A 23885-nucleotide genomic window follows, 5' to 3' on the forward strand; every position below is an offset into this window, starting at 1 on the left:
GGGGGGGGGGGGGGGGGCGGTAAAGAAGAGTCAGTGTATTTGTGAATGTGAAGCTAGTGTGCGCATAAGTCCCTGTCCTCTGCTGTCCCTGTCTTCTGGAGCTTTGCTAGTGCTCCAAAAACCAGTGGAGTAAGAGAAATGGTTTCTCCACAACTACAGACTTAGAGCTCTGAAAGTTTTTCGGAGGGCTCGGTTCATGGCCCAGGGAGCGCTGTGGTTGGGCTTGCGGTGGCTTGCAAACTTTTGGCAGTGGCAGTACCTTGGTGAATTCGTAGTCGCCAAGCACTGTCAGTTATGAAAGGAGTAAAAGTCCTAAAGCCCTGCTTAAGATGCGAGGAAGCGCTTCCCAAATTGTTTGAGTTTTTGCCAGCTTCAGAAGGCCTTGCTGTTAAGTGGGTTAATTTATCATCTCTAAAAATGCGATCCAAGCTGAAAGAAAATGAGTGCTCTGCCAGCTGAATCTTGGTCACAGAAGTCCTGCCCATGATACATACCGGTGAGAACAATGCCTGCAGCATATGATCTCTTGCATACTGATGACAACACCAACCAAGGCTGTAATGATGGTCCATCAGTTTCGGAGATGTCACTTTTGGTGCACTTTCATTGGATAAGCCAGCAGACAGAATGTATATTCACTCCAATGAAATGCTACATTTGATGTTGCATCACACAAAAGTGAAACTATCCCTGAAAGTGATCAACCACGATTACAGCACTACAATCCTGTGATTGACACAGCAACAACAGGCTAAAAAAAAAAAAGCACTGGAATGACAAAGCAGAAATGAGACACCACTGTCAGATAAACTTCATGTATTTATCTTGGCTAGGTGTTGTAACAAACCAATGCATTCAGAGTTTCTGGGCTATTGTTAAATCAACACTTCTTTATGACATTCTTGATAATTGTGCAAGATTAATGTGCAAGCAATTAAGCAAGCTTCAAATCTTTTGTTCACACCAGAGAGCTGCACACCAGAAGCGTTGCAGATTCATTCATCGCTTGCTCAACCATCGGTGCCAAAAAATTCAATTGGTGAATTTAATCGAAGGACACCTTCGGTCTTGGTCACAACGTCTGGAAGAGCATTGCAAAGGTGTTCTGACTAGAATGCTCTGAAAAATATAGCTTGAAACTATTGAAACACACTACAAATCAGCACAAGACATTTATGCTAAAGCACATGCATATTGGCACTCTCCATACACACTACAAATGAACACACAGAGCAACTGCTTTTATATCTGCTAGGAAGAGGGGAGTGGCAAAGGGGGTGGGGGGGGGGGGGGTGAGGTGTCACTAGAGAGAACAGGCAAAAGCAATAACAAACTACAGTAAAACCTTACAGTAATGAAATTGAAGGAGGTGTGAATTTCCTCTTGTTACAACAGTTGCTTCCCTATAGCCTTATATGTTTCCAACCACAGAGCTTTCAATAGGATCTACATTTGTTACATTTGTTATTACTTTGCTACATCCCCTCTTCATTACAAGGTTTCACTGTGGTCACAGCGTAGCTGCATTAAAGCAGCACAACCACATTGGCACGCTATGTTCTAGGTGGCCACAACATGCAGAGTGTCTACTGGATGGAATGCCTGCTAGCTACAACGAACAGTAAAGCAAGAATAAACACGCACGTGACTACACAGTGCGGCTGCTAAAGTACTTGGTCGTACCCCTAGCAGTGGCCTTCACAGGCTACATCTTAAGCCATGAACTGTTTGTCATGTCATAACAGGCAGGGACAAAGTTTAGACACGGGAATTGGACTTCTCATTAGCGTTGCACCCTAGACACTCGCCTACATTATTGAATTGCTTGCGCATTAAATGCTTTCAAAGAAAAAGTAACACAAGTACTCCCATCATTATAACTGCCATCTTGTTTGCTAAAGTTATTCCACACAATGTGCTTATAATGAGGCAAAGACTTAGTTTCTGCCGTTTCTGCATAGCGTTCTCATTTTTGAGGAAAAAAAAACTAGTTGTTCAGCCTTCCACTGATAGAAATTCAAGATGGGTTGAGCTGGTTTCAAAGGATGTTGAATCTGTCCTACGTGTGCAAGTAATTGCATTGCACAAGTACAAGTAATTTTATATTGTGCATGTCTTCGCAACAGTGCAGGCCAGATGCAGTGTGTTTGAGTGGGACAGCTTCAAGCATGCGCAACATGCACTTGCAGTATATGCACCTAGAGTGTTTGTAGCATGTTGCAGATACTTCAAGCAACTATGTGCACATTTGTATATTACTTTCGTACATGCTACATTTTGATACACAAATAATGTAAGCAGACAGACACAAGCAGCTTTGGGTGAAGAATGTTCAGGCAGCTGCTCTTACTGTGCAAATGTATTGTATGCTCAAACAGCTGGTGCTGTATTCGAAATATCCTTGAGCCCTTTCTGTATTCTTGTTGTGCACAAGTCTTCTGTACCAGAATCAGTTTGTGCCCACTGGTCTCAGTACTTCTGGATAGAGTGAGTGTCATAGAGCATCCACCATCTCCAAATGTTGCTACAAAATAATTAGCATGCTATAAAGTAGCAGTTTGATGCTTTCAGTAGCCAATAAATGCATAGCTTTATTTCCAGCGTGATGAGACTTGTGCTCGAATGTAATACGAAAGAGATCACAGCACATTAAGGACCAAACCAAACCAGTTCTCCTTCGTTCGAAGAAGTAGTTTGCCTCATCAAGGAACTGCTAAGGTACAAGCGGTGGTTCCTGGTAAGAGCTGTGGACACAAGCAGTACAATGGAAGCCAAATTATACCGGTCTTCAGGAACTCGCAGAATCAATGATCAAGCTTAGGGGGTGGGCAGTAAATAAACAGCTGAAATAATGAAGTACCAATTGAAGATGAAAACAATAAGCTCTGGTCCATGGCCTTGCAATGAACAAATGTTGAATGCATAATCAAGCTGCAAACTGAAGAAGTGCTGAACTTGGAAGCAGCTTAACAAATAAATGGTTTCCTTTTAATCACCAACATTAACGTAGCAGAGAAAGCACTTAATTATTTAAGGACAGAACAAGGCCCCGTAGTACTGCAACTGTGGCAAAACTGGTCTGTTTGGCATTGAAAGAAATAAGAAAACTCAAATGACGCATGCCTTGATGTGTGTAGACATGCACAGTCTTCAGTAGCACTCAAATGCAGCAATATTTTGGAGTTCCACGTTTGAGTGCACCTTTGAATAGTTGTGAGGCTAATGAAATGCAGTCTTAGCTAGGACATGAACACTTGTATGCCCTGAGATCCCTTTATGTGTTAGACCACATGACATAACACTGCTGTAAATTCCAGTGCTGACTACCTTTTAATAGATCATCAGGCCTGCGCCAAAGCTCTGTAGAAATTCGGAAGGCTGCACTAAATGCCTGGGTGTATAACTGGGGCTCCAGTGTAACTGCTTTGCAGCCAGAACCTCATTACTGGAGTGGAGAGACATGATTTGCATCTACTGAAAACATGATGCCTCACACTGTAATCCAAGAACAGTTTTGATTTTATGGATTAAATTAAGCAGAAGGTTTTCAATAACTAGCTTAATTTATTAAAATTTGATCTATAACTTTTGCATCCATGACAACTCGACGATTAACAACATAAAAAACAACCAAAATTTTCGCTTAAAGCTGCTTGCCTGCTGGCGTTAACAGCAGAGACAGTACAATGACTACCACAACACATAAATTTGAGCAAAAAGAAACAAGCTACAGAAGACGGCACATAAAATGAGAAACGAGCATTGCCTCAACAGAACTAAACATTGAGTGGCATTAAAATAGCATCTCCCCAGCAAACATCTTGTGAATTGAAAAGCTTGTAACAAATGCTACCGGATGGTTGTGTGGTGAACTGGGCAAAACTTGGAATGCTGAAATTCACACGTGGTTAGTTGGTTTGGCAGTGCAAATGCTAGCTCCACTTGTCAATTGCAGAGTACCTGCAGTTCAGAAGATATCAGTTTGTTCCTGCACCATGTCATCATAAATTGTTCGAACAAATGCAAACTTTTCTTACAAAAGCAATATATCAGTGTAACGAATATATAATGCAGAAGAAACGATAGCTGGGTGAGTTGGTACACAACACATTTTTGGATGTAACGAAGTAATATGTTTTTTGCTGATATCAGCACGTAATGAATACATGGTTATAATGTGTTTTGGATAGAACAACGGTATTTTCATGTCAGTGGCGACTGCATTATAAAGAGGTCTGACGTATTCGAACTGAACAGCACCTAAAGGGGAGAGTCCAAATCGGTTTCTCTTTCACCATTGCGCGGCAACACAGATGCAGCAATCGCGAAAGCCTCGAGGGCACGTTCTCGAGCACTGCCAATTATGCCAACTTTCCTCGTGTTATGAGCGATTGTATGAAAAAAACGCCGAAGCACCAAGTTACAAAGCCTTGTATGATACAGCGAGGTAAAATTCTTTGTATACAATAATTACAGAGAAAATAAATATTTGATGCAATGGCTTGAGTAGAAAACACAAAAGACGTTTTTTTTTTCCTTCTGCAGCTTTCCAATGCAAAAATCTCAGAACGGGAGTGGTGAAAGAAAGCGCAGCAGTGCAAGTATTGTAGAACAGTGCAGTTGCGTGCAGCGAAGAAACCACAGAGGAGAATGTGAAACTGCGCTGCCTTCTTCACGGCTTGGCAAATGCAGCACCCAAGTGCTCCATGCTGCTGTCTGGGATGGCCAGCTTCATTATGACAGCTTCCAACCTCGCCAGCTGTTGAAAATGAGACAAGGTAATTAAAAGTGCCATTTTTAAAAATCTTTGCTGCATCAGATACTTGGTGATCTTAAAATAAAGAGTGATGATGATGATGCGCAGCCTATTTCTTAAATCCAGAAAGCTCAAACATCTTTCTGCACCAGAGAAAGTGTCTCATTCAATTTCTGGCTATGGAGAGTATATATATATATAAAAAGAAACTAATAAATTATTATATCAGCAAATATATGGTTAGTGTAGTAATTAGTTTTCTGAACTGTCTACAATAAAAACGTCACTTCAGCATGTCAAAAATGCTACTATGGCTTTTAGCATGGAGTTTCCATAGCTTAAATCAGCATTCTGAGGAATCAAATGTGGGCTATCAACAATTACACATTTGGCAATGTCGGGTTAACAGGACGGTCCATGGGGATTAGAGCTTATTCTGTGGATGAATTAGAATTCATGTAATTATAGGAAACTTCAGAGAAATTATGCGTTGTTTTTTTTAACTCTGCAATTAACAAAAGCTTCCCGTGCAGCTGCACGTTCCCCGCCTTGGGCAAGTGTTACCTACAGAACTAATGTGTTTCAGCGGGCATGTTGTGTACATATTCCTCAAAACTGGTACTAGGCATAGCATTTTTAGCAAATGGGTGTGCTTTACTTAATGGCCAGCTTTAACTTTGCAATTACGACATGCCCCATGAAGAGAATTTGAAAATTTTAGTGAATTTTTCAGTTAACTAGTGATTATTGCAGACTGATGTCTGCTTCTGTTAATGACATGCTAAAGAAAATATTGTCTCCAAATGTCTGCTAAGCTGTGCTCAATTGTACAGGTGCAGCTAAAGCACCTGGTGTTTAATAACATGCATTTAAAGAAAGTCAATTCATGAACTGACTTTATGAGGCACGTCGTAATGAATATTGAAGCCCATGAGCAAGCAAAACATACTCATTTGCTAGAAATTGTACACCTACCACCAGTTTGGGAAGTATACACAACAAAATGTATGACATAATACACTGACTTGCATGCAGCAGCAAAGTACTGAGTGAAAGAAGATCAACTGAAACAGGAGTGTAGAAGGATCGACATTTGGGTGAGTTGGTGTTGGTTGAACATCTTGAAGGGGCAGCGCAATAAGACGAAGACAGAAGGCCCAAACACACAGGACAGAGCTGTCCTGTGTGTTCCTGCCTTCTGCCTTCGTCTTATTGCGCTGCCCCTTCAAGATGTTGAAAGAGGAACGCATTTCACTTCAGACTTCTGCGACTGCATTAGACATGTTTACAAACAGCTGTTACCTTAACTATCCTCATTGTTATTCATGCATTCACTCTAAAGCTCACCCTGTCATTTACTTCTGTCAGGCAGGCAGCCTCCAGGTTTGCTGGCGTTTGTCGTTTAGTGTCTGATGCTGCTTCAGTTTTGCTTGAGTGCACCTCAGCATCTGAGAAGCTTGCACAAGACGTGTCATCTGCACTCATTGTATCGCCCGACACTTGCTCATGGCTCGAATGATGGCTGGACTCTGGCTTCCGCTCTGGCTTTGGCTGTTCTGCACGCCCTGAAACGTCTCCTTGGCCACTTTGCTTTCCAGCATCTTTCTCGAGGTGCTTTGGTGTGGTGCCTTTGGCAGGTGAATGACTCGTAGCAGATGAAGCGGTGGATGCGCTGTTCCCGACAGTTGCCTCAGATGATGACGACTCTGACTGTGGCTCGCTGTGGATGGGCTTGAAGACACTGTCGAAATGGTGCGCCAGCTGCTGCTGGAGCAGTAAGTGCTGCTGATACACTTTGGCAATGTGTGTTTCCAGTTGGTCCATCTGGTGGACACCAAAAACAAAATGATAATGTCACTGTGTGTAACCTCAACTTACAAAGTACAGACAATTCCCATTAGTATGATGCTTTATTGAAAAGAAGAAAGAAAGCAAATCTGGTGGACAAATGTTCAATTCCAAAGGCAGATTTTGAGACAGGTGACTGTCTGCCAGCTGGAAACTATGCCTTTGGGCAACACCTATAAATCTGCGACTGGATCAAAGCACTACTGCTGGTGCAAGGAGCAAGAAAGTGCACATACTAAATTGGTTTCAGAGTTACTTAGTGTGCTGGTGTTCCAATCCACTGTTCCGATCTTTATAAAGCAGCCTCAGCTGCTTCGTGGAGTGAACTCAGTTCATTAGGTGCTCTCTATCTAACATTGGAATACGTGGTGGTTACCACTGATCTACCATTGGAACATTCTTGGAGCGGAACCATTGGAACCATTAGAGCGACACAGGCCTGTGTACAGGTGCTGCACTTATTATGGATGTTCTGTTCTGTACAACCAGGAACTGAGTTCTAACGATGCACCCATGCAAGTTCCATTGTTTCAAAGGACTGAAACGTAAGATGCTATTGCATGCTTTTTGTGTGTATGAATTCATACACCTGTCATGTTATGGGCTTTTGAACCATTTAGTAATTCACTGTATAGTTGAAGGATATCAATTTATGGTCATGCGGCACTGCACCCCAAAAGCAGCTACTGAGGTTGTGTTTCTTCTAGTCGTCAAACTGTTTCACAAATTTGTGTCTACGTACACCGATGGCATGGTACTGCTTCATGTACCCAAATTCATGTCTGAATGTTGCTCTTGCTGATGTGGCCAGCGTAGAAGAGGATTTATCTTTGCACACTCTGTTGTCACTCAACATTACTATAAAACGTTGGCTCAATTGCGAGACTGCGGCTCGGGAACATCTGACGCACAGTCACATGAAGTATTGTCAAATCACACTTGATGACAAGCGAAATTGGAATGAATGTAAGGAGTTTCAATGCTGCAGTTTTCTCTTGCGTGCTAGTTAGATAACAACTGCAGCTCAGCTACTTTCGTACAACATTAATACAGAACAAGAATTTTAACAATTGTTTTGGTCGCTCAGCAGCACCAAGATGTGCGAGCGCACATAAAGCACCTGCATTTTTCATCACCTAAGTCTTGGTTGCACAAAAATTAACAACATAGAAAGTGTCAGAACTGAATTTTGAGTTTTTTTAGTGTTGTCTCTGTAGTGTGGGCATAATTTGCCAACTACAGGAGGTTTTGAACCTTAGTCCAACGTTTCCCCCTTGACGTACTCCAGCAAAGGGTCCAGAGGGCCTTCAAGAGCGTTTGTCGAACTAGTTTGGAAAGGTTTGTGCAATAAGTTCCGGCTTGAGTTCATTTCCAAGATGATGGAAAAATAATGGTTCTGTTCAGTGCTGGTTCAGCTGAAAATGGCATTTCAGTTCCGGTTTGACACCCTGCTTGCTCCAAATAGAGCATTAAACGTTGCTCTAGAGGTGCTCCAAGTCTACCATTTAAATTCGCCAAAATATGTCTAGCACATTCAAAGTAGTGTGTAAGAGGAGCAGTTAAGTTTTTGGTATGGCCAAGCAACACTGTGGGATCTCTACCATACACCTGCTGTACGCCTGTGTCACTTGGTCACTCAAAAAGCAACTGTTTCTTTGTTTGGGTTGCCGTGACAAAAGAATGTGCCCCCTGCTCGAGACAGCATGTCTTCCTCTGCGCCAAATGTCTGCCACTTTTTCTCCTACATCTTTGCCCATATGTACCCATACGTCATATTATTCAGTCATTCCACTGGTGCTTGTCTCAAATATTTTTCTCCAAGATGTTTAACTATTCCTGATCTCATTATTATGTTCAAACCATAATAGTCCACTCTAAGTGTGTGTGATGCAAGGATGTCATTTCTGGCTGCCTTCAACATACAGAGTCAAAGAGAGGAAAGACTGTGCAAGACATTATTGTGGTTTGACAGAATGCTCATGTAACCTGACAGGCCCTCAGATCATATGTGTTCATGAGTGGAGAAGACACCGCTTGAGCAAGATTCTCGTGATCCAAGTTCAAAAGCATGGCTCTTTGGCTTACATGCTTCAGCAGCCTGTCCAGAGCCTCCTTGTTTGCATTCCTGAATTTTCTCTCTTCTTCCATTTCTTTCTGCTGCCTATAATGAACACAAAGGCAAAGTATCCGTCAGTGCTCCTGATTACTCTTTTCTCAATATTGTAAAAAAAAATCCTACTCCTAATTCCTTTTCAAGTACCCCATTCACTTTTTCAGCCATCTTACACCCCAACACCTGTCAATATTGGCCTTTTATGCATGTGGTGCATGACAGTGGTAGTATTCTTATTTTTTTAAGAACCACAGAGATACCTCCTCTTTGCACCAATGGCATCTGTAAAGAAAGTGCGTCTTGGAGCAAACAAAGAGAGATGAAGGGCATCACGCTTTTCTTGAAAGGGGAGCCTCTGCCCCTTTCTTAAAGATACACTAAAGAGAAAAAATACTTGACATGACATAACCTTGGAGTCCCTCTACCAGTTCATAGTAATGTCGTGGATTTTGATGCTGTCTGCTTAGGCCTGCTTAGTTTTTGATGGGTAAAGATAGACCATGTTGCATTCTAAAAGAGCCAAAACTGAACTCAGCAAGTCTGAAGAACTTTTACTGAGCCACAACGGCCCAAATACAAAAACATACTTTGAAATCCATGATGTCAGGTACATACCAGAGCTGGGGTCTAAGTGTGACATTTTTTAAAACTTGAAGCTTGGCCTTAATTTTTTTTTTTCAAATTATGAATCCATTACCGCAAAAGCAACAAAGAAAACAGGCTGCTGCTGCTACTGGTGATATAGTACTGAAAGAATACTTTATCAGTCTAAACTGCTTTAGTGTTTCTCTTTAAGTGTCCTTTAGACTGTCACTAAATACACATGTCATGCTGTAGGGCATCAAAGCATTACCTGAGCAATGTTTTTTCAGTGGCCGCCACTTTGGACTGGACATCCAGCACGCATTCCTCAAGCCGGCGCAACCGCACCTCCTGACAGGCACGCCGCACGCGGCTCATGTGGTTGCGAGTGCGATAGCCTCGCCAAAGCGCCTGGATGCGCACAGCTGCCCTGTCCATCACTTCAAGGCCCACAGCCTGGCTGCGCTGCTTCAGCAGGGGGTCACTCTCCACCAGTGACAGCACATCTATGTTGTTGTTGTTGATGTTGTTGTTGTTGTTATTATTGTTGTTGTTAGCGGCTGCATTCATGTTGCCTTGAGTGGCTGGAGCATAGGCTGGCCCGTTGCAGTACTTCGAAGCCGTCCTGGTCGGAGCCTTGTGCTGCATGTTCAGACACATGCAAGGTTGTACAGTCGACTCCCGTTAATTCAACCCTTGTGGGACTGCAAGGTCTGCTATAATAATCTGAAAGGTCAGATTAACAAATGGCGGTAAAATCAATTAATTCAAATCTTTTTTTTATTTTATTGTTTGAAATAGTCTAATGTATTTTTGCTACTTGCTCTTGCAGTGCAACTCAACCAGCATGGGACAAAGAGAGCCAATATGTTTAAAAGCTGCTTGAGCGTGACACGAAATGAAACAAGCGGGAACAAATGGCTTCACGGGTGGAAGGAATGCGAGCCAATAAATGATAGAAATAGATTTAAGTAACATAGCTTTACGCCTAGGGAAGCAGTAGTGCAGTGTGCAGTAAATTTCTTGTGTTTACAAGCTTTCAGTAGCCGCCGTGCACATGAGGGGGCGCCAGTGGTGGATCAGATTAACCAATGTCGCACGCTTTTCAGATCGACATGAATGTGTTTTCCTTCCATAGCAATTTATGGTTCCTCGCCGGGACTTTCCAGTGTGTTCGAATAAAGCGAAAAGTCGAATTAACCGAGATCGAATTAACGGCAAACGGCTACAAATGGAAAATCAATGCTGAGTAACGCAGTAATCTTTCACTAGGATTGCAAGGCAATTTTGGAGAGATGTTCTGGCATATAAATACAGCACTCGAGTGTGCTCGAGAGCGAGCAGGCGATACTCTCGTGCAGAGGATCAGGTGCCACAGGGACACCAACACTCGCGCAATGAGGGCAGCTTGCGCTGCAGCGACGCCTGGCAGTCCACTTCCAGTCGCGTATACTGCGCAGCACCCCGGTGTCGGTTCACTCACCGGCGAGACCGCGGAGGAGTAGGAGGAGGAGGCGAGCGGGCAGGCGGCCGAGACGGACGAGGATCGCTGGGTCTTTCGCGGCGACGCGGTGGCGACCGTGGCGTAGGGCGATCGGCCCGCCGGCGTGCGGAAGCTGGCGCTCCGGCTCAGGCCCCCGTCGGAGGGGCTGCGCTGGTGCAACCGGCTTGCCGCCGCCGCCGGGGCCGTCGGCGTGCTGCTGCCGCCCCCGGCGCACCCGTCGAAGCTGCGCGTCGACGACATGCCGCTTCCTCCGCCGGCGAACGAGGGAGGCTCCGTCCTCTTGGAGGACACCTTGCGGACGGGGATGGCCCTGCAGCGGGTGCGATGCGGACCGTTGGTTCTCGGCGGGGCGCGTTCGCAGAGAGTCACGCCCCCGCAGCACTTCAGGCTTCCACACTCCCCATCAGATAACAGAACGCCTGTGAACGTACGACGCCGTCGCGGTATCTCTGCCGCCGCTAGGCGTGCTTTGGGAAGGAGGGGTCCTGCGCGCACCTATAGCACGCACGATGCTCGACAGCTTCAGGGAAGACGCGTAAACACGTGGTGCGGGGTGACAATCAACGTGGCGGGCTTCCTGTCTTTGTACTGGTGCCTATAGTGCGTGCGTGCGTCGTAAAACACGTGCGCTAATTAACGGACACGTGCGGCACACGACCCTTAGGCAGTGAGCTAGAAGAATAAATGAAACCTTAGTGCTCGATTCGGGACAGTAACTGCAAGAGTGGGGGTGATGTTAGGGTCCCCCTATTCTTGACATATATCGCGGCAAAGAAAGCATATTTAAAGCACCTTTTTAATTTCACATAGCAGAGATGTGCTCGATTCAAACGCGAAAATAAGCGAATATAAACATTTGGAAATGACCGTCGTTGTCCCTGCAGTGCGCTTCTCCCCCTCCCCCCCCCAAAAAAAAATAAAAGAGAAAGAGAGATCATTCCTTGTGTACGGCCCTGGTTACAGCCACATGAAGCCAACAGACATTGGAGCCGAGGCAGGTATAGTGGAAATTAACTATTCTATTTCATTTAAATAAAACCCTTAGGTTACGGACTTTGGGGTCATTCAATGTTAATCACGGGTAAAGAGCATCTACATTGTTCGGCGACTTGCTGAAATTTCCCTGAGGAACAGCAGCGCTTTTATTATTTTATTTTTTCTATGCGTGTTATCAGTAAGCGGTTGATATTTTTGAGGATTACATTCCAAGATGGCCGCCGTGGACCTGTTCCTCCCACACAATTTTCTCAGTGACGTCCCGAGTCTAGACGCGCGTATTTGTAAAGAATACTTATTATTCGTTAAAGAGAGTTGACTCAGAACACAGGCCAGTTAAGCGCGAGGGGAAACAGAGCACTCCTGTCGGCCTTCATACGCGTATATACTGCAGAACACAAGCGCAAAGTTCGCAACAGTTAAGGGACACAACTCACCGCGGAGATGTCCTGCCGTAAGAAGACTTTCCGTAGTTGTGCAAAACCGGTGATCCGTCTGAACGAAATTCTGGAACGGATCGCGTCATGATGTCATCCTTGCGGGAACGCCTATGTCTGAAAGAGGGGAAATAAAACACACGTGCAGAAACCATTCACGATGATCGTCAATGTAGGCGAATGGCCTAACAGAAAGCCATTCGCTTTGTTAAAGGAACGGTGCCCTTGAACGCGTACATTTGTTACGGTGGGACCACATTAGGTGACGCTTGTTTCATTGCGTAACTTGGCCGGGGAACATTACCCGTTCACCAGCACATTTGTAGCAGTAGTACAGGCGGGTTTGCGTATAAGCCGAATCTAGTCGTATATGTGTGTAGTCTACCTATGGTGGCGCGGAAGGCGATTGCCATCCTCCTCTCCCGTCGCCGCCACAGAGGGGGGAGAGGGAGGCGCGAGAAGACGCTCAAAGGCGTTCGCGGACGAATGCGTCTTGCAACGAGGCGCTAGAGCAGGCACCCTTTGCATCGGCGCCTTAGTGTTGGCTGTAAAAGGTGAAACGCGAATACGGGCAAACGAGGAAGCTATCTGCTTATAAATAAATAAATAAGCTTAAAGGCCACCTAATATGCCGTTTCACGAGCACGCTCGCCCGTGTTCTCACGGAGAGTGATGCGCTTTGTTACAAACCGCCGTGGGCACCGAATATTTACTTTAGAACGCACGTATGTGAGGAATTCTCTCCAATGTAGTGCGGCGACATGATAAGGGCCACTATCTTGCGTAATTAGTAGCACAATGCAAATCTATGCATATCTACAGCATCTCCTATACATAAACAGAAGCCTGCATGCTTGAAGCCGCAATGTCAGTCAAGAATCTCGAGAGGCCATATATTTGGGACGCTCGTGACGCTTAGCGCGATCACCGCCTTTTGAGGGATGGTTTTCAGTCGGCAATCCTACAGATGACGTCACTGTTACAACGCGCACGCCTTCTGTTACCCATATAGGAGGCGTTGCTGTGCCTACTTTTTTTTCTATTGACGAATACATTTTTGATGTCCTGCTGCAAATGGTGCTACTGTGTGGCTTCCAGGACATCGCGTACAAGTCATGTGCACTTTATCCCATGTAAAGCTAGGGATAACGCAACCGATGACGTCAGCGATAGTCAGAACGGCTGATGTACCCATGTGTCCATACCCTGAACCCCCTAGGAACAGAAAACGCCACAATTTTATACTGAAAATGCCGCACGCTGAAGTGTGATGAATGCAGTATGACCTGCTTGTATATATATTTTTTTGAACTTAAACTGCGCTAGGACGAGACACCAAGGTAAAAAGACAAGACGCGCGCGCGCGCGCGCGCGCGCGTGTGTGTGTGTGTGTGTGTGTGTGTGTGTGTGTGTGTGTGTGTGTGTGTGTGTGTGTGTGTGTGTGTGTGCGCGCGCGCGCGTGCGTGTGTGTGTGTGTGTGTTTGTGTGTGTGTGTGTGTGTGTGTGTGTGTGTGTGTTAACAACTAGCCTCCCAACACACTCTCATTATGTTTATATATAACATGGATATTTCTATTCACTGCCTACATCGAACAATGGAGACTACCTCAGAAATTGGAACTTGTAGCAAAAGAACGTCTTGCTCTGTACAGAACATCCACCGGCACATTGACTCATTGAATGCCGCCACATTAAAATGCGCCTTCCCACAGTATTTCGAGTCGTACTCGCACGGCCGAATTTGACTGAACGCGATCAAGTTACAGAAACGCTGCGAGCGCGTGGCTTGTCCATTCCTTGATACATCCGGACAAACCGTACGTAACACACGAGTGACAAGGCCTCGAGACTGCAGTCCCAGGCGATAACTCAACACTGTGCTGGTATCGTTACCCTCCTAGAACAGGTCAAGTGAAGCGTTGCCGATCAAACGTTCCCTCCCCTTCAATAAAGTGCGCACCTGCTCCTCTCGTTGGCGTCCGAGGAGACTCTCTCGATGGTGACGGGGCTATGGGGGTCCATCGCAGACCGGGTCAGCTCAGCGCCCAGCATTTCGGAGGCGTCGCCCAGCTGGCACTGAGTCTGCGACCTCGATGGCCCCTCGTCCGAGTGCGCCAGCAGGTCGGGGAACGGGTCGAACACCGAGCCGCTCCGCTCGTCCTCGCTCGTAGAGACTGCGTCCAGGTCGACTTGTGTGTACTCTTTCAAGCCGGACATGATCAGTGTACGCACAAGCGCTCAAGCGAGGACATAAATGGCGAGGCAAAAGTATGTGGTACATCTGTCAGTTATCATCATAATCACGTTTCCATGGCAGGCGAAGCCGCCAAGGACTGGCAAGGACGGAAGCTGTATTCGTCTACACCCAGTGGGTCCAGGTCCTGCACGGGGATACTGACAAAGACGGTGCGGGATGAAGAGGGCGTGACGGCCTATACTGACATCTTCGGAATTAACGTCGTCGCTGATTTTTAACGCTACTTTGAATGGCACTTGCGCCGAGCTGTAATTAAGGTACAATTGCTCCTATTTATTTCGCATGTCTTTCGCAAAAAACCACGCCGTTCGGTTACGAACTGCGATTGCGAGTATTGTTAGTTCATCATGCTTACACGTTTATGCGTAATCGGGGTGAAGAGGTCAAGTGAGCAGGCATGTCCTCTCCCAGCCGGCCGTGGCTGCGCATGCGCGGCTGAGCGCGGCCCCGAGCGGCCTGTCTTGAAGGCAATCTGCGGCGGGTGCAAAGCCTAGGCGAGCCGACATGGCTGGTTGCTCTGCCTAGCGCTGTATTTTCGCAAGCCAAACGTTGGAGGCCGCGTAATCTCCAGTTTCGGAGACTCTTTGAAGCAAGAGGCAGCACGGAGCTCCGTCTGCTCCCCGCTGCCATACCGCTCTTCATCCATCATGTCAGCGTTGTGACAGCGAGTGTCCGCGGTCAACGAGTGAGATGTGTTCATGTGTTCCTGTGCGCGCGTGAAACAATGCTTATTAATTTAGTTAGTAAGGAAATGCAATTTAGGCTGCCAATAAAACTACGACCCGTACTTCGTGCAGCTTAATAGTTTGCTATAGCTATCAGTTCTTCGCCTTTCGGGCGAAACTGTGACATTTATTTTTGACCTGCCAAGCTTAAGAGCTCGTAATTCCGAAGTACGTAGTAACGTTTTTGATATGCGGGAGCGAGGTTTCAGCTGTGGATATATTTCAAAAAAAGTTACTACAGCCCCAAATTTTTACTCAAATATAACACAGGCAGCGCCGACCTAACACGGTCGGGTTATCGAATTGCACTTCACCATACTTGGTCAACAAAACGTATATTTGATGCAGTTAGTGTACATTTATCGTTACTCGAATGCAGTGCGGTTCTAGAATTTGAGCGGGCATGAAAAGAGACGTCGTGTTGACACGTGCTGACTTGCAACTTGCATACGTTTATTGAAAATTTGCACGTGTGCAAGGAATGAAACATTCACAGACCAAATAAATAAATAACTAAATAAAGGAAACTACTCAAAACGCTAATTAATGTCTTATCAAAGCAGATACCACAGGTTTTCAGAAAGCACTTGCAATGAATGACTGATGAAGGTACTTCAGTCCTTCCAGACCAGAACGTCTCAAATGTTCCTCTAATCACTCACTGATCTGGTGTTTACTCAATGTCAATAACCTGTCTAGTCATAACTGCTCGTATCGCTATAGAAGTTCTTCACTCACAGTCGGACCATTTGTCCTTGGCGAGGCTAGCCTGTCGTGATGATGGCAGTCTTCCGACGGCGCTCTTGGCTGCGAGTGAGGGATAGAGAGAGAGGAAGGGAAAACAGGGTGGAACGATAATTAACCTAACATCGGTTGACAAGACACACTTTATCTCACTTCGCGCATCGGAAAGCTTGAGCATTGCGAAATGCAGCGCAGCTTGCACGAAACTACGTTGCCGCCGTTTTCGACGTCGAGGCCTTCTACCGCGCAGGGAACTACACTAAAGTGCGCCTGTATGGAAACGCGCATAGGTATACAGATACGTGCAAAAGCAACGGACCCCCTATCACTTTTCAATTGGGCACCACTTAATTGATGGAACAGTTATCGTTCATTTTTGTTCTGGAAGGTATATGTACTGGCGCTAAGAAAGCCAGAGGCTTTCAATGCGCTATAGACACATGGCATGCGGTTCCCGCATTCAGGCAAACAGTTATTTGTAGTCTTATTAACAACCGCATCGAACAAGTTTCAGCATTCGCCTATGTAAGCCATGTTTACGCCGCGTCGTTCGAAGGATTGGATCTTTCTGACGACCAAGCGTGTTTCCCGCTTCGCTCTCCGATTTGCACAGCTCCATGGAGCGCTGAAGGCGTTTGTACACAGACAGAACTCGCCCAGTGGACTTAGAAGCTTTCCACAAGCGATTTACGCGTTGTGCCGTCCGGCCGAAGAAGGTCCAAGCATGGAGGACGGAACGGAAGGCGGATAATTCACTTATATGGCCTCGAGGGACAAGAGCACACAAGAACAACGACGAAGGAAGCCACCCCGCGGTGACAACATAATTTAGTATAAACTGCGCTCACAGATCCGCACTGCACCTGTCCTCTGTGCTTCCGCAACTAAAAAAAAAAAAATGTAGTTCCCGAAGGACGCCGATATTGAAAGAAGTTCGCGTTCGGCGTTACGTCACGAACGACTGCCTGGCTGCATCTACATAGTAATACTCTTCGAGTTGGACAACGATGCATTTGCCACTGCATATTGTCACCGGCCTATCGCAGCACGCGTAGCGCGTGAACTATACCAACAAGCCGGGCGTCTTGCCACGCTGGACCACTTACGCCTGCGGTTTCCAGACGGCGTGTGATGGTGGTGGTGCCTGGAGTTGTCCTGCACGGGGCCTGCAGCAGCGGCAGCAGCGGCGGCGGCAGCGGCGGCTGCAGCCGCAGGCGACATCTCGTGTAGCAGCTGCTCTCGGTGCTGGCGCTGCATCCGAAGGATGCGCGAGATGCGCTCCTCGTCCTCGGATTCCATCTGCACGAGACAATTGGGAGGCGCTTCGTCAACGACCAGCGCGTGCTCGCCAAGAGAGAAAGAAACAGCGGATGTGCGCGCCTTTCTCTCCTGGACAACGTAAGAAACTGCAACCGACAATTTCCCACCACGTGCCTATTACACGAAGGGACCGTCGTCACAATCGTCACAATCACCGTGGTCTAATAACATCACTAGAGGACAAAGGCTTCTGCCAGAGATCTGCAATAAGCCGCGTGCACCACCAGCCTCTTTCACTCTGTACACGCAACTTACCTAACGTCATCATTTTACGTAACCACGCATTATCCTGACCTCTGCTGTGTCTGCCGTTCTTTTACGACCTTCCTGTTAATCTAAACGACGAACGGTTATCTGTTCCACGCATGCGACACCAAGCTTCCCATCTCCATTTGTTCCTCCAAGCTCCTTCCTCTCTCTCAACTATACGTGCAACTGCGCCATATATAGACAACCCTTACGTCACACCCTGCTTTCCGTAGGCAAACTGCCGCCTGAAGAAAAGAAAATGCTAACAAACAAAAACCCCGCTGAGTACGTAATCAAAACGAGAACAAGCACACAGACAAGGTTTTTTTTCTTTTTCACCGTATCTGCGCGCTTGGTTCCTTTTTGATTACTTACTCCGGCAGGTCTTCATTTGCTTGTATTTAAAGAAAAAGAAAACGTTCGCCAGAAATGCACCCGTCAGATTACACACGTATGCGGCACATCACTATTATTATTATTATTATTATTATTATTATTATTATTATTATTATTATTATTATTATTATTATTATAGTACTGCTGGATTATTGTTTGCCCTTCGCTGACGACGTAATCGCACTGACCTGCTTCTTTTCAAACTCCTTCACGGTATCCTCACCTGCCCCGAACTCCTCAGTTGTAGCATGTTTCGTATTCCGCGCAAAATCACTAGAGAACATAGATATTTCCATGTTTCTGCCTGACATCACCAACAGACAACGGTCTACAGAATACTGAGACTTTATAACGCTTATTTTCATGATCTCTATAACTTTCAGAACTCGATGTCATTGTTTTGCAAGCTTTGCGTTGTTGTGTCGTAGTTTCACAATGTTCAACTGCTCTTCACCTCCTTTTTCTTTTATATTCACTTTACGCTTTGCTGTATGCACACTCTGCATTTAAAAATTGTTTCTTTACTTTTACTTGTACTTCTCTGCAATTTTTCCTTCGTTTTGTCTTTTTTAGTGTATGCGTGCGCCAGTGGTAACGGTAAGAATTAATTAATTGACTGATTGATTGATTGAACAGTCAATCAATCAATCAATCCGGCTTGCCCAAATCACACCAGAGGCAGAATGGCATAGGTTCGGGGCCACTGCGCTATGTAAGAAGAGAACTTGGTGAAAAAATTGGCAGTGGCTTAGCTCAGCTATGCCAGGATATACGTAGCGAAAGCTAAGGCATAGCATGGTTAGCCTTGGTTAACCTTGATTGCAAGTCCAGGTTAGTCTGGTTGTCTAGTTATGTTACGGCGTTTAGCCAGTTGTTCAGCGCGCTGTTCGACTGTTTCCCGGGCGATTCGTTTCCCCTTCATCTCGTTCCGATGTCGATTCCAGGCCTCCTCCTGCTTATCAGAATTGTCGCCGTCCATACTGCCGCCTCAGCTGAGGTTGCGGCGCTGGCGAGCTCTTCTTTTCAATCCTCCGACATGTTATCAGGCATACGACACAGCTGGCGAAGCGAGCTGAGACGAGCGCAACGACAAAGAACGCGGTGTGACGTCATGTGCCTCCTCGGAGCGCGGCCAAGGCGAAATCGCAAGTTCGCGACCAGTAAAGCTTTCGCTTTAAAAGCCAAATTGATGCGTGGCGCGGACAAGGAACAATCGAAACCTTCAACAAAGGCAACGACGCAAAGACAGACGCATCACATAACGGGAGTTTTGCCCAGCCCGAAATGTGGTTTCGCCACAACACACCGCTGCGCTGGGAGAAGCCGACATTGCGATTACCCAGGCACGGAAGGTTCTTAATAAGCCACACAAAGCCTGCCGATGGCTTACAAGGTTGTTTCGAAAAACGTTTTCTGGCTTTTAGTTAAATATACTTCACGTGGGCGTTGGGAGGTAGAATTATTAGTGGCGTAGGCATTCGATTCGCATTAGTGTCTTCAAGGTATAAATATTTCCGCTTTTGCGCGAGAATGCGTTATCTCTGGACCGTCTCGCGTGGGCCAACGAAGGAAATCCGCCGTCGCTGTCACCAGTGCATTTTAGCAGCTGCCCACGCAGGTTCAAAACAGTCCAGAGGGTGTTAAGGCGACGTCCAGGATGCAGCCGTAAAGAATGACGTTGCACGAGTTATCGCAAAATTCGCGCCATTCGGTTACGTGCATGAGAGGTAATGTATAGTTCCAGTGAACCCTCAGGTCGCAGTAGCGATCGCCTCTTCTCCACTGGCGTTTCGCAACGACGGGACAGGGCGAACATGTCGCGCACGTTTTGGCCGCCTGCGTGCACGCATGCACGCACACCGCAACAGAATGCAGCGCAACGTAGTACGCGTTCACACAATAAGGTGGCGAAGAAAGTCGGGTTAATTATCGGTCACACGAATGAGCGGAATGTGCTCAGTCTTCGGAATGTCTCCATTTTCGGTTTTTCGTTCTTCCATTCGCTCGCGGTAAAGAAAGCGCCGTTCTGAATGCGGCCGAATGCCGGACAGCTGGTACGTGCAAGCTATATACAGCAAGCGGGCATCTATCGGGAACGTTTCTTTTTGAGGCGTAAACGCTATCCTGCGTCGGCCGTCCCGGCCATGTGTGCCAGCTTCGTGCACATGTTTAACGTTGCCTACGCCGCGCGCGCATGCAGCGCGGCTGGATAGCCCGAGTGAAGCTAGCAGGCGGTAATACGGCTGTACGCTGTGCCGCCGCCTCTGCCGCCTATGGTTCCAGCAGAGCCGAACTGCGAACGCACTTGCACCAAACGCCTCACCGCCTGCGCGCACCAATGATGAAGCGTCGATTCTGTCGTAGGTCGACTGCAGGTTTTGCGGTGAAGCACGCAAAACCAAGTCACGTGTGTCTCGGCAGCCGCAGGTTAAAAATGCCCGTTACGCGATGACGTCACAGATTGGCGAACCTAAATTATTTTTCTTTTTTTCTCCGCGTTAGCCTGTATACGGAAAGCGCTACAACTTTTTCGAATGTATGCGTGCCCAGTAGACGCACGTAAAGCTAGCTCTTCCACAATAAGAGTGTGCGAGGGGTAAAGCCCACCGTTTACTTTCCGTCGTTCTGCAAGCGACATTCAACGGTCACGAATTTGTTTATACTACTTATGTGCACGTGTAACCAAGACCATTACAGTTCACATGCACATGTTTATTAGGGCGTGCGCTGTGTAATACTTTTTGTTAGATATTGCGAAAGGAGATCCCGTAGTTTTTTCCTGACGAAATGGTATTTCCGTGATAAAAAATTAATGTTGTTGCATTATACAAGGCATTAGGTTTATAAATACATAAACACGCGCGTGTTTTAGAATTTTGTCCGTGATCACCCTTTACTGAACTATCGCTGTTGTCTCACGTTATCGTTCCGCACAAGGAGTACTTGCCGTATCAGAAGTTGCGTTGTCGCAAATTTTGTTACGTTATTATCAGGTTACACGTGTGATGCTAGTAACACTATGCAATCTCGAACCTACGCAAGCACCAACGATTCTGGATTGCACGGTGACGCACGTAGCGTCAAAAATTTACGGACCGCGCATTTCGAGAAAACGTCTAATCTCAGACTACTTTACGACCGTAGCCAGCAAAACCGTACAATACCATGCTGTTCGCGTTATACCAGTACAGGCTGCGAAAATGCTTAGATTCTTCTGAAATCCAGCGGTCCGTGAACTTTCAACGCAGGCTGTACGTACGTATAAACAGCGGCCTGACTCGACCATCGAGTTCAGATTCGACGAATGCCGATCGTGCTCATCACTACCGTTGACACTTCAGCGTCGCCTAATGAGGCACAAGTTCGCCTAATAAAAGATAACTTCAATTCTTTATCCATTCCTGCTGGAAGTGCTTCTGGTGCCTCACGGCAGTGATATTCAACTGAACACGTTATTTTCAGTTTGTACTGACTGCTTATCGTAAACGGAGCTTGCAGAGATGTATACAGCGTACATCCGAGCTATTGCAAACGTTTATATGAACAAATAAAGAAATTCAAACCAGGAACGACTGAGCCAGAACGAACACAGGAACGACTGAGTTAACACAAATAAGCAGGACTTCGCTACGACAACGATAAGTGTCGTCCTAAACAAATAAATGAAGCAGTATGACTTCGGACCTCGGACCCCTCGATTGTGAGAGTATATCGCCGAACCGCGAATGCAGTATCAACACTAAGGCAGTCAACCTGCATGGGCTGCTGGCAGTGTCTCGCGTTGGAGCGCGCAGGGTGCGTTGCAGGCTCACGGAAGTCGCAGCGTTCCTTGCTAAGCACGAAAGCACGATGCGACAAACGGGGCGTTTCTAAAGCCGCGACAAAGCGCAGCAAACGACGTCGGCCCGCACGGTATCGGCCCGTACGGTAATGGGAGCGATACAAATGTTGTGAACGATGAGTCATATCTGGCCGGGGGTGGATCAGGAAGTCAGCGAATTGGAGCGTTTCGGCAGGGCGCGCACGAAGCTCCGAGAGGCTGTTGACCCTCGCGTGTCAAGTTTATCGCTCAGGACAGTCCAAGGACACCGTTACATTGCCGCGTTTTTCTTCTTCTTTATTTTGACTCCAGAGAACCAAAAGAGCATTAGAAATGAAGGAGAATTGAGAAAATTTCACTGTCAACCTTTATTTCTTGCCACCATCATCATAACTTATTTTACCTTAAGTGAATTTCCAAAAAAAGGACAATATAATGTTTTTGAGTAAATAATCATTTTGCATTGCAATTAATTATTTATTAGTCGCTTTCCTGCACTACCCACAACAGGAAACTTGATACATCTACTATGGGTGTTGTGTTAACAGTCCCGCGCCTAAAGCAGAGTTTAGATGTGTCAAATTGAGCGTACCGATAATGATGCGTCGGCGTATATATATAATAATAATATAGTAACAGTGTTTATTTTTCATCATCACACTGGTGAAGGAAGCTGTAGGGAAAAGCTGCTCTTCGTAGAGGCAGCTTGACAAAGGCCCACAGCTACCTGTATAGCGTGGTGTAAATAGGTAGCTGGGGTAAATCTACATGTACTGACCACCAAACACTGGCGAATGCAGGAAGTGTTACACAGCATAGTCTAGAAAGAATCGGCATACTTCAGGGGTTCTTCAGGCATTGAACATATTTAATGCGACATCAGCAGGCGTTTACGGTGGACGTCATCTTTTCAAGAACAACGTACCCGATCACTGATGAAAAACTCGTCGTTTTTCACTGACTTCTCGGCAGTCTGAAAAGAAAGCTTTGCTTTATAGGAGACAACAATATAACAGTAGCCGTAAAATTTGCTCTTGCTCCTCCTCAAGATCCGCTTGAATGGTTGCCCTCGTCGCGTAGAGAAGGTACACACGTTCATTGAATGGGAGCCAGCGCCCTCGTGATCCCTCTCGGTGCAACCACGTGCCACGCAATCCTACGTGCAGCGCAGGAAAAGCTCTTCTCCATTTTTGCCGAGTCACTGCACGTCCTTGACGCTATCCGCGTCAAAACGAAGTGGAGGCGTTTCAGCAGTTGGTCGTGAGCAAAGGCCATGTTGAGCGCAATAAAATGGGCAAACCCGGTGAGACGACACACAGGCAGCACAAACGTAAGCGGCCCACATTTTTGTCTTATACGTGCTCGCGATCTGTGTTTGCCCAGTTTTTGTATATTCACAACGTGCCCCTCTCTCAACAACTCGACGACTGCCACAATTATTATTATTTTGTGCGTGTGCGTGCGTGCGTGCGCGCTAGTATTTTCCTTTTTAAGGTAAGGAAAGCAGGGAGACCTGCGTACCCTTGCAGTTTACTTCAAGTTTACTTGATTCGTCATTGCTCGAGTCCCTGTATAGCCGGCGCCTTTAACACTAATCGGCTGGGAAGACCGTCGTCCCCGGCAAATGCGGCAACGGTTAAGCGGGGACGGGTGGCAAGTACACATGTAACCAAAAGCCGGACCATTAGGTTCGCAACTCAGAGACTCGTCAAAAAAGAAAGAAAAAAAAGGGGGGGAAGAAGCGCACGCGAGAGAGAAATTGTGCATCCTGAAGCCGACGGAGACGAATTTTCTACACTTACTTAAACATGCGTAAAATATATATTTTGCCTAGCTAACTTTCGCGAAAATCTTACTCGCAAAGCTCAACACTCTCTAGAGTCGTGCACACCTAAGAAAACCACAAGCAACAACAAACGTTGTCACTGAAAAAAAAGGAGAGAAGAAAAACGACGAAGCTGACGTCTCGAAAAAACAAGAAAGAGAAAGAAAATGCGTTCATGTGCGATTATGTGCTTATATACTACGTTTATGAAATACAAAAAAAGAAAACACTTACCGTGAGAAGATGCACGGTAATTAAGCCAGAAAAGACGCAAGAAACGATCGAAAGATGAGTGACGGCGCTCCCTTGCAAT

General features: G+C 46.2%; 1 protein-coding gene across 2 annotated transcripts in view; it reads right to left on the bottom strand.

Annotated features, from left to right (window-relative positions):
• Positions 1–4099: 4099 nt before the first annotated feature.
• The window catches only part of Cep97 (centrosomal protein 97kDa), a 148919-nt gene continuing 129133 nt past the window's right edge, over positions 4100–23885 (bottom strand). For both annotated transcript variants that reach the window (XM_065437570.2, XM_070539144.1), the window contains exons 10-18: positions 17069–17261; positions 15957–16025; positions 14197–14410; positions 12237–12353; positions 10783–11113; positions 9571–9941; positions 8690–8765; positions 6104–6580; positions 4100–4759 (exon numbers count right to left, since the gene is read on the bottom strand). In XM_065437570.2, coding sequence (XP_065293642.1) covers positions 4673–4759; positions 6104–6580; positions 8690–8765; positions 9571–9941; positions 10783–11113; positions 12237–12353; positions 14197–14410; positions 15957–16025; positions 17069–17261 — 1935 coding nt within the window. In that variant the 3' untranslated portion in view covers positions 4100–4672. The remainder of the gene's footprint in view (positions 4760–6103; positions 6581–8689; positions 8766–9570; positions 9942–10782; positions 11114–12236; positions 12354–14196; positions 14411–15956; positions 16026–17068; positions 17262–23885) is intronic.

This window comes from Dermacentor albipictus, chromosome 5, assembly GCF_038994185.2.
Source record: "Dermacentor albipictus isolate Rhodes 1998 colony chromosome 5, USDA_Dalb.pri_finalv2, whole genome shotgun sequence".
Lineage (NCBI taxonomy): Eukaryota > Metazoa > Arthropoda > Arachnida > Ixodida > Ixodidae > Dermacentor > Dermacentor albipictus.